This window comes from Taudactylus pleione, unplaced genomic scaffold (assembly GCF_031769625.1).
Source record: "Taudactylus pleione unplaced genomic scaffold, aTauple2 ptg000587l, whole genome shotgun sequence".
NCBI classification, from domain to species: domain Eukaryota; kingdom Metazoa; phylum Chordata; class Amphibia; order Anura; family Myobatrachidae; genus Taudactylus; species Taudactylus pleione.
Window position 1 is genome coordinate 2,682,745 of NW_028284989.1, and position 11,755 is coordinate 2,694,499.

The following is an 11,755-nucleotide window of genomic DNA, read 5'->3' on the forward strand; positions in this document are numbered from 1 at the left end:
TCCTAACCAAAACCGCCATGCTCCTTCCTCACTGTATACACCATCTGTGTCACCTCTTTCTGTCTGCCTCTCTCATGAGGAATGTAAAATTTCATGAGCAGGGCCCTCTTCCCTCATGTGCTTCTCCTACCCTTACTTATATTATCATTTAATCGTAATTCCCCACAACCGAACTTAATACTTTGTTGCTGTTGCCCTGCTGCTTTTTTAAGTGTCATGATTGCTAATACAGCAATATTTATAAACCTTATTCTATATTGTTTTGTATTGTTTATAATTGTTTACTTGTGTGCTCATTTGCTTATGTACTTTGTAAGTCACTGCAGAACCCTTGTGGTGCCATATAAATAAAGGGTAACTATAATAATAGACCAGAGCATGATGGCTACTTATGTCATCTAGTGTATGTATTAAGAAAATAAGACTGTTATTAACTTAAATGTGCACATTTTAATATCACTTGTAAATATAATTATTTATCATATTATTTCATTAGGTATCCAAGTTATAAACAATGGAAGAATCAAACAACACAGTGGTCAAAGAATTTATACTGGTGGGATTTTCCGAACTCCACCAGTTTCAAATCTTACTTTTCATTGTTACACTACTGATGTTTATTATTAGTGTCACTGGAAACTTTGCAGTCATTGTTCTTGTTAAGGCTGGACCCTCATTGCATTGTCCAATGTATTATTTTATCTCTGTATTTGCAGCTATTGAAATTTTGTGTGTGTCTACTATAATTCCCAAACTTCTAGTGAATTTAATTGACAGTAGCAAGAAGAAGATCTCTTTTATTGGATGCTTTGTACAATTGCACGTCTTCAATACACTTGGGATAACAGAATGTTATTTGCTGGGAGTAATGGCTTTTGACAGAGATTTGGCAATTAATCATCCTTTAAGGTACTCATCAATCATGAATAATTTGTTTGTTTATCTTTTAGTAGTTCTGCCTTTCATCCTCAGTTGTATCATCAATTTATTTCCCACAATCTTCACAGCTGACTTAATATTCTGTGGACCTAATGAAATAAACCACTTTTTCTGTGATTTGGCCTCAGTACAGAACCTGGCTTGTTCTAATCCCATCATTAGTAAAATAGCGACCAGCATGGCAGCTTTTTTTGCAGGTCTTACTCCTTTCATCCTTATCATAGGATTCTACATCCACATCATTATTACAATCACCAAAATTAAGAGCATGGAAGGAAAATACAAAGCATTCTCCACTTGCTCTTCCCATCTAACTGTTTCCTGCCTCTACTATGGTTCGGTCATCATTGTCTACATAAACCCAAAGGGCAGTCAGTATGACAAGTTTCTTGCTCTTATGTACACGGTCATTGTTCCTATGTTAAACCCTTTCATTTATACATTAAGAAACAAGGATGTCAAGGAAGCTATTTATAAGCTCATGTCGCACAAATTAGAAGACTGATAATATCAAGGACACATTCATCTTCTTGAAGGCCTGATCTAGAGATCCTTGAAAGATGCATGTAGTGTTTGCACACTTGTATTTGGTGTTAGACACATCTCATGATTCATTCAACCTAAAGTCTAGCACATAGATGAGCCCATGGCAAAGATGTAGCAATTATTATTATCATCAAGAATAACCAAAAAATTGCAATGGTACAGTATATGTAGGTGCAGAATTGACATCTCAAACGTATGCATTTCAAGATCTATGTAACTCAAAATTACAGCAAGTATGCTTGCAGACTATTGCTAGTGCCTCAAGAGAGGTGTTCCAGGTGCAAAACACACAAAAGTCTTTGAAAAGGTAATTTTTTTCCAGAAGAACTGTATTTGTGTACCATTTCATATATATATATATAAATATATATATATATATATATATATATATATATATATATATAAATACTGTATAATTGATGCAAATGTAAGTCTGCTTTGAAACAATAAACATTATAATTCACAAACCATTGTATAATTTATTTATGAAATAAAAACTTTTTTTAAACTTGAGAGAGCAATAAACCTGACCTGATTAAGCAAAATGAGTTATATTTTTGAAGTCACTAATATTAGTATTAGTACTAATTTTAACTGTTTATAGTCTATTTACATGATGCAATGCAGATGGAGATAGTAAGGGACACATGTACACATACTGTATATATTTATTTCAAAGTTCCTTCAAATTAATGTAACATTTGTGTAATATTATTAGTAGAGATGTGCAGTTTTTTTTCCTAAAAACCAAACATGAACAAACTTTGGGGTTCTGAGTCGGATCGAGTAATGGCTCAGATTACTTTTGGGGATCAGAGTAGAACAAAGTACCAACTTGGGTCTGCTGTTAGTTTCAAAATCAGATTTAACAACAGAATCCCATTTTTGGATTGCAAGTAAACATGTCCAAATTACATAATTCTCTGAGAACCGGACCCACCCAAACATTGCAGATACGAACTGTATCCGAGTTGGGCTCTGGTCTTCCCACCTGACTCGGATCCAAAAATTAGATAGAATGTCATCAATCCCACATCGGATTCTTGTGGATTTTGGATTACATATAAGTCCCTCCTCGTGATGATCGGCTCCATTTGCTTCAGTCAAGCTGTGCTGTATGGGCTGTGCTGAATCTGTCCTGGGGCTGTGCTATCCATCCAGGGGCTGTGCTATCCAGGAACTGTGCTGTCCATCCAGGCACTGTGCTGTCTTTCCAGGGGATGTGCACTGAGGGCCTGATTCAGACGTGCTCGTGAGCGCACAGTGCTCGCCACTGGGTCAATGGTCCCTGACTGCACATATGCTGCCTCCGGCGTGCGCATGCGTGAGATCCATACTGTGACTACAAGACGGGGCGGCTGACGATGTTGATTGACAGCTCACCCCATTTTGTAGGCCGGAGGGGGGGTGGCTGCAGAAAAGCAGGCATTCCCTTAGGAAGGCCTGGCGTTTGTGGGCGGCCCCATTGACATCACTCGTGATGTCAGTAGTGGACTTCCTGCTCTATTAGAGCAGGAAGTCCACTCAGGTTTTCCACAGCTGAGATCCTACCATAGGGTCTCCTCGCAAGCCCGATAAACATGACCATCACCAGGCCACTCGCAAAAGCTGTGGGTGGTCACCCACAGCTTAGCGAGCGACCTGGAGGCCAAAAAAAATACACCCTGATTCAGAGCAAGCACTTGCAAACAGTGAGTGGCTCTGAATCAGTCCCTGAGTCTATTCAGGGGTTGTGCTGTCCACCCAGGGGCTGTGCTGGCTATCCAGGGGCTGAGGTATGTCCAGCCATGGGCTGTGCTGTGTCCTGTCCATGACCTCCATTGGCTGCTACTGTGCTCAGTGCTGTGCTGTGTCCATCCTCTACTGTGCTGCCAATGAACCTTTCCAGTGTCCATCTGCTCCAGTGCTATCAAATGCTCCTCTTCATGTCCATCCACTCCAGTGCTGACAACTCACCTGTCAGGTGTCCATCTGCTCCAGTGCTGCTGACATGCACCTGTCTGGTGTTTATTCACTCCAGCTCTGCCAACACACCTGTCCAGTGTCCATCTGCACCTGTGCTGCCAACACACCTGTCCAGTGTCCACCTGCTCCATTGCTACAGATGCACATTTCTGGTGTCCACCCAATCCAGTGTTGCCGATGCACCTGTCAGGTGTCCATCCACTTCAGTGCTGCTAATGCACCTGTCCAGTGTTCATCCACTCCAGTACTGCTTGTTACGTCTGAGACTGGAGGAGAGGACGTGATGGGTCTAAGTTGGGGAAGGAAGCGGAGATGAGGGGCCTGGATATATGTTCTCCTCATCCACAGGTCTTGAGTGTTGGCGAGACCTGGGCAGAGGTGCGGAGTCTAACCCACAGGATGGTGTTCGCCAGTGACCCCCCCAATTGGGATTTGGGCTTAGCTGCACCCCGTGAGCAGGTCGCGGTCCTTTGACCAGGTACCCAAGCCCTGCAGGGATAGAGACACTACACCCATGGCCCAGAGAGGTTATGCCTGCTTAGGCACAAAGCAATTCCTTTAAAACACTGTACAGTAATACACCTTGACACGAGGATCAATAATAAGGATTACAAGTTGGGAGCGACTCACGGTTACTTGAGAATTCACCAGAGATAGAAGGCACACAGGTAAAGGTGGTATACGCTGTAGCACGGATGTTCACTGGAGAAGTAAAGGCACACAGGTGGAGATGATAATGCTGCTGCACGGGTATTCACCAGGGACGTAAAGGCACACAGGTAGAGATGGTAACGCTGCTGCACGGGTATTCACCAGAGATGTTTAAGGCACACAGGTAAAGATGGTAACGCTGCTGCACGGGTATTCACCAGAGATGTTTAAGGCACACAGGTAAAGATGGTAACACTGCTACTGTAAGGAAAATAGGAACCTGGACCGGGAAACTCTCTAAAGCACGCTAGGAGACAACCGTTGTTCAGGCAATTTCCTATAACCTGTGGAACAGTTTTATACCCAGGGGAACCCTTAGACAGGTGAACAGCATCAGCTGATCACGGACCTATCAGGGAGAAGGATACAGTCACATGGGCTGACTGTCATGGCGGCGCCCATGTCCAGACTTGCGATGCCGGACACCAGCCCACCAGGAAGCCACTGCATGCGGGGAGAATACTCAGCTTCTCCCCCGCCATCACGCAAGCTGCCCGACCACCCAGGATGACAGGGGAAGCCGGCGGCACGGTAAGCGGGAGCCGATCCCCGGCTGAGCCCTGACACTGCTGACTCACCTGTCCGGTGTCCATCTGCTCCAGGGCTGCAGATGCACCTGTTCGGTGTCCATCTGCTCCAGTTCTGCTGCACCTGTCTGGTGTCCATCTGCTGCAGTGCTGTTGATACACCATTTCAGTGTCCATCTGCTCCAGTGCTGCAGATGCACCTGTCCAGTATTCATCGTACTGCTGATGCACCTGTCTGGTGTCCATCTGCTCCAGTGCTGCCAATGCACCTGTCTGATGTACATCTGTTCCAGTGTTAAAAAAAAATTAAAAAGTAAAAAAAAGTACAAATTCAAAAAGTTTAAAAAGTAAATAAAATAATAGGTTAAAAAAAGGAAAAAAAATGTTTTTTTTATACTATATTCCAGTGTATCCATATAAGTACTGTGATATTGCAGGCAGTACCCCAGTATATCCATAGAACTACTGTGATGCTGCAGGCCATACCCAAGTGTAACTATAGAAGTACTGTGATGCTCCAGACCATACCCCTGTGTTTCCATAGAAGTACTGTGACGCTGTAAGCAGTACCCCACTGTGTTCACATAAGTGGTGTGACTCCACAGTGTCAAATGCAAACAAAGTTTTAAAAAGTTAATAAAAAGTAAAAATATATATATATATTTGTTGTTGTACTGTTCTATTCAGTGGCTGTGCTGTGTTAGGAATCCACTCCCTGTCCTGTCACAGTCTGATACTGCAGTGACTCCACAAGCCATAGTCCACTGCATTCACTAACTTTGCATAAGCACTGTGACTCCAAGCAGTGTCAGTCTATAAAATCAAGTATAAAAAATAAATATATATATCTTCGGGTCTATTGTTACTTGTACAGTTCTGTGTGCTGTACCACAGTGAATTTGTTCACGTACAAAGCCTTGTGAATCCCTGCAGTTGTAGCTGAGCTGCAAATTGAAAAATGGATAATGATGAGTTTAGAAGAAAAGAGCAGGAGCAACAAACGAATTGCTGCAGCTGCTGCCACCAGTCATGACAATACTAGTCCTTCAACGTAATCTACTAAAGCCGACGCCCAAGGGCATAGAGGGTTTAAGTCAGGGCATCTAAAATCAAAGAATCATTATTTTACAGTGGTAAAGAAAAAAACACCTTTAATAAAGTATAGTGCAGAAAATGATAACATTTACAATATACCATTCACCACACAAAGTCACAAGGAAAGGCTAAAGCCTTGGCCTTTATTTACGAGGGGTAGTTCTGCAACTGTGAGGCATCTTCTTTTTCCTCTCATGATGATGTAAACTCTTTTCACTTTTGAAGAGGTGTCAAATGAAAACCACTAAGGCACAGGAGCCAACTATGTGCTCAGAAACATCACAAATTCCTGAGGAGAGTCTAAGTGTGTCCAAGAGTGCAATGTGTGAGCCTGACCTTTCCAGTACTGTACTTGAAGAGGACCATCCTTTCACCATTTTTGCACCCTCTGCAAATGTGGGAATGAGCAGCACATGTCAAAATGCTGATGTAGAAGTGCACTGGGATATTTTTGTAGCTGACACCAGTGCTAATAAGGATGTTGATGAGGATGTTGTTGATGAGGTTGTTTGTGCAAGTCAGGTACCAATGGAAACAGTTGTTGCCCATGTTAAGAAAAAGCCCATTGTCATGCCTGTGCATAAAATGAAAAAATCCACCTCTTATGTATGGAATTATTTCTACCCAATTCCTGACATCAATTGTCAAGCCATCTGTAGCATTTGCAAATTCACAGTAAGTAGAGGTAGGGACCTTAACCATTTAGGAACCTCCTCACTGTTACATTATTTGCAGCAAGTTCATGTAATGTTTTTGTAAAAATAAAAAACTGGTGCTAAAAAAAATCACAACAGACAGTCCAGCATCAGTTTGCTCCCTTCCCTCAGCTAGATCCCATCACCTGCAATCTCCATTGCCAACACCTTCATTATCAATATCCTCACTAATGATCAGCGGTAGTTCTGCATCCAGAATAAGTCTAGAAGACTCCTCCCTTAACCAGGATTCCCCAGAAGAATCTTTGAGTGCTATGCCTGCTGCTGCTGCTGGAGGTGGATCTTCATGCTAGAACGGGACCAAGAAGACTACTACTAGTAGTAGTTTAAGAAAACAATTGACTGTTAAACAATCCTTTGATAGATGAAACAAGTATAACAGCAGCTTTCACTCAGTTGCAGAATGGATCATAGGTCTCATGACAGCTATACTAGTATTAGATGGTGAAATAGTATAAATTGATGATGATAGTTTGGAGGAAGTGCCAAAGGAGGATTAGGGGGATATTTGTGTCCTATCTAAAGCTAATGAGGATGTTGATGATTCAGATCTTGCTTGTGTAAATCCACTGCCAGTGGCAGCAATTCCTGCTTGTGATAAAAAAAACAGCCATTGTCATGCCCAAGACCAGAAAAGCCATGTCTTGGGTGTGGAATTAGAAATCCTGACAACAGTTGTAAAAGCATCTGTACCATTTGAAAAGCCAAAGTTATTACAGGTAGAGACGTTAACCATCTAGGCACCTCCTCCCTTTTACATAATTTCCAGCGAGTTCATGCAATTTATGTAGCAAAATTATTATAATTTGTAAATTAATAACAAGCAGTCCAGAATCAGCTATCAGCAGTTTGGACCAGCACATGCAATCTCCCCCACCAACTCCCTCATCATCAACCTCCTCCTTAATAATTGGAGATAGTCCTTCCAAGAAAATATTTTTTGGGAGCTCAAACAAACCAAGGACTTCAGCCACAAAAGTAACAGTCCTTGTCAATAAAGTGCTTGGTTTGTTAAACTGTGTATGTCCTTTCTAATATCTCACATAAGAGTGGGTAGGAGGGCCCAAGGACAATTTCAGCTTGCACCTCTTTTCTTTTTGCACAATTTGGGACATTGCTTACTGACGTTTTATAGTTTATTAAACTACCATTTTGTCTGCTACAGCTGTGTGGTAATGTTTCATAGATGTCCTATATTTTTTTCAAACTGCAGTGTGTTTGTGCCACTGCTCTGTCGCTTACTTTAGCCAGCCAGCTCGCTGCAGCCATTGGCCTATATTGGTGAAATATAGTGAAAACAATATTGTGAGCTGTGAGGTGATTAAAATTGACTGGAAATGCCTGAAAATTATTGTTATTAAGAAAGGTAATATTGTAAGAACAAAAACAGTCCCAAATTACATGATTTTAGCTGTTTTTATAATTTTTGGCAAAAAATCCAGATCCAAAACTCTCAAGGGCGGATTGCAAAATCAAATCCAGATCCAAAACACAAAGGAGATACAGATCCAAAACCAAATTTAGCAAAACTGGCCCAGCAAACATCTCTAGTTTTTATTAATATTAAAGAAATCCAAAACCGAGTCCAAACAAAAAAATTTCAGAATGATTTTTGACAAAACCGAAACACAGTGGTCTGTGCACATCCCTAATAATTTTTAGTACATAAATAATAGAAATGGAATCAATGCTAGACATCCTGGGCTCGATTCCTCTATAATGGAGACAAACATATAGTAAAAAATAGAGAAAAATATAAATGTTATGTGTGAACAGAATGAAAATACAGTAAGTGATTAAAAAAAATTAAATCTATTCCACAAGGTGTACTTCAAACAATATTACACTTTATTTGTCCCAGTGAGCAAGGATGAACAAAGTTTGAAGTACACCTGGGCATCTTCACAAAGACAATCTACTAGAGAACAACATAATTTGAAAGAGGTAAGCTACATTCTATGATGGGGGTGATAGAGGGAACTAAAATCCTTCATTTTCAAAGCTGCAGATTATCTGTGGTTGTGTACGCAGGATTTAAACAGCAATACTATTATGTGCAAATCTTAATGCTTGTGCTTGTACTTAATGGTATTGCTGTTTTTATTTTTGGGGGCAAAAATGTTGACAATCGACACCTTCAAAATGCCACTGCTTTTTATATAAAGTCCTTGTCTTAGTGTCCTGTCTACCTATAAAACACAATAATACCTCATTTGTGAAAAGCCTCTTCTACATGGATTAATGTTCTGGAGCACTTGAGAATTGGTGAGCATATATTGAGTTTTAAGGGAAAAACATCTGCTATAATTGAAGACCTCTATTATTTGTTCACTTCAGGTATTCATCAGAGCACACACACACACAAACATAGACACACACACTAACACACATAGACATACAAACAGGCATGCAGACTTTTGTTCTAGGAAACCAACAACAAATATATTAGGCGCTTCAGTAATAGGCCTGATATTGTGGGACCTTATAGTAGCTCTACCAGAAAAGGGTGGCTAACCCCTAAATTAGATAAAAAATGAAAACTATAAACTGGGAGTGTTAACGTATCCAAATATAATAATTGATTATCTCATTGGAAGTGTTTGTATGAAGTATGAAACAAAGATGTGTATGACCCGGGAGGGAACATACACTATAACATGACGATCTGGCATATAACAATAAAGATATAAAATAAACACATGACAGACAACATAAAACACAGGACTAGCAGCTGACTATACCCAGTAAGAGCAAACACATAAATATGGAACACTGTGGCCACAAGTAACAGACAAACAAGTGAATGCAGTCTGACTTATATGCAGCAGCAGGGCTGCCATCAGAAATCGTGGGCCCCGGTACTGACAAAATAGGCAGGGTTCCCCTGGGGGATGGCGCATAGGTGGGTGGAGCTGTGTATAATGTGGGTGGAGTTACACTGTGGGGTGGGACATCAATTGATGATTGAACCAGTTTAAAAATTCTCAAAGTTTGGGGTCGGGAAGGAAGGATGGACGTGGGGACACACGGCTGGGAAGCCTGGACTGGGAGGGCACAGAAAAGGCTGAGCTGGGGGTGCACAGGGCAGGGAAAGTTGGCTGGACTAGAGGGGGGCAGGGAAGGCTAGGTGTACTAGGGGGGAGGCACAGGGCAGGTAAGGCTGGACTGGGAAGGGGGAACAAGGCAGAAAAGACTGGCTGGATTAGAGGGCACAGGGCAGGGAAAGATGGCTGGATTAGAGGGCACAGGGCAGGAAAGGCTGGCTGGACTGAGGGGGCACAAGGCAGATAAGTCTGTCTGGACAAGGGGAGCACAGTGCAGGCAAAGGCTGGCTGGAGTAGAGGGTTAGGGTAGGAAAGGCCAGCTGCACTAGGTGGAGGGGCATAAGGCAAGGACTTTGAGTCCTACCTTGTTTGTCAGCATCAGCGGGGCCCTGGGGACAGCGGTGCAGATATACAATGGCAGCCTGGGAGAAACGGCGCAGTGCTGCTGGCGGTCTTTCAAATATGGCATTGGCTGTGAGCCAATCACAGCTCGCATACCAGCAGCCAATCAGGAGCGGCCATCGTGGCCACTCCTGATTGGTTGTCGGTCCGCGAGCTGTAATGTTCGCGGATGGTGCCATGTTTCAAATACCGTCGGCGGCGCTGCACTGTTTCTCCCAGGCTGCCGAAGCCTGATTCTTCACATCTTCTGCCCTGCTGTCACCGGACCCCCTCTCTCTCTCCGGGCCTGGGACTCCAAGCCCGGCAGACCCCCCCTGATGGCAGCCCTGTGCAGCAGTATAGTTAGTCTGATGGCGGCCCTGTGCCGCAGTATAGTTAGTGCATTAGTAAAATAGCAGCAGCAGGCTAATGTCAGTATGGTGTTAATCCATATGCACAGTCACTGTGCTCATTTAAAAAGAATATCAATATAATCCAAAGTGAAAGGTGGGAAGTGTAATCCGTTAGTAAGCAGCAGCAGTAAGTTAGTGAAAATATTGTAGCAATCCGTATACACAGTCAATTGAAAAAAATATAAAATTTTACTATGATCCCAAAAAGACTGCTCCATCCAGAACATAGGAGAAGCCTCTCCATTCACAACGGCATACCACCAGACATGGACCTGGAATGTGATTGCCGGCCTGCAGAGAAACCTGTCCACACGGTTTCATCTAGGAGTCTCCACCAGGAGTACAGGTACACTGCAGCATGCATGCTCACACATGTCAGATTTTAGCTGCATTGTTATCCATACTTAATATTTTTTCAATTTTTTCTACTATGTTTCATTTCGCCCTGTTTCTGTTACTGGCTCAACCCCTTTGTTTTTTAGGGATCATAGTAAATTGCGTATTTTTTCAATTGACTGTACTGTATATACGGATTGCTACGATATTTTCACTAACCTATTGCTGCTGCTTACTAACGGATTACACTTCCCAGTATTCACTTTGGATTATATGGATTTTATGTTTACAATGAGCATAGTGACTGCGCATATGGATTAACAGTCAGTGGCGTCCTTCCCTGTGGTGTCACCCAGTGCGGGGAGGGGTGTGGCTTCGCAGACAGGGTGTGGCCTCACGGCTGAACCCTTGTGATCCCATTATTACTGGGGTGCAGGGGGGGTGCGGGAGGTGCACTGTGGCCTGCCCTGTGTACAGTGCCGGCCAGCTCCCTTACCGTTGCCAGGAGCCGAGTGCTGCACTTATTATACAGTGCAGCACCCAGCTCCTGTCACTGAGGGGGAGTCTATACCTTGGTGTCACCCCTCGGCGTGTTACACCCGGGTGCAGCCCACATCCCCTTTGTGATGCCACTGTTAACACCAGGGCTGCCATCAGAAATTGTGGGGCCCAGGACTGACAGAATAGGCAGGCCCCTCCCATCATTCAATGCAGTCTGTTTGCGGTGCGCCCTGCCTTATATATATATATATATATATATATATATCACCTCACTCTCCCCCCTTGAATGCACCTCACTCTCCCCCCCTTGAATGCACCTCACTCTCCCCCCCCTTGAATGCACCTCACTCTCCCCCCCATGAATGCACCTCACTCTTACCCCCCCTTGAATGCACCTCACTCTCTCCACCTTTATTGCAGTCTATACACAGTCAGTGGTGCATCCATGGTCCGACTCCTGCCTTTTTTTTATTACCTCCCCCCTGTTATTGTGCGCAATTTCCCCACTTACCTTGTTTGCGATGAGATCTGGTGGTGACTACTTCTTCCACAGTCCACTGCAGCTCCTCTTCTTGATCTGC

At 43.1% G+C, this 11,755-nt stretch overlaps 1 protein-coding gene across 1 annotated transcript; it reads left to right on the forward strand.

The window, feature by feature from the left end:
- Positions 1–514: 514 nt before the first annotated feature.
- Positions 515–1,495, forward strand: LOC148481263 (olfactory receptor 1M1-like). Its single transcript, XM_088453768.1, has one exon. It carries the CDS (start codon positions 515–517, stop codon positions 1,442–1,444), a length of 930 nt encoding a protein of 309 aa, XP_088309894.1. The 3' UTR covers positions 1,445–1,495.
- The last annotated feature ends 10,260 nt before the right edge of the window (positions 1,496–11,755 follow it).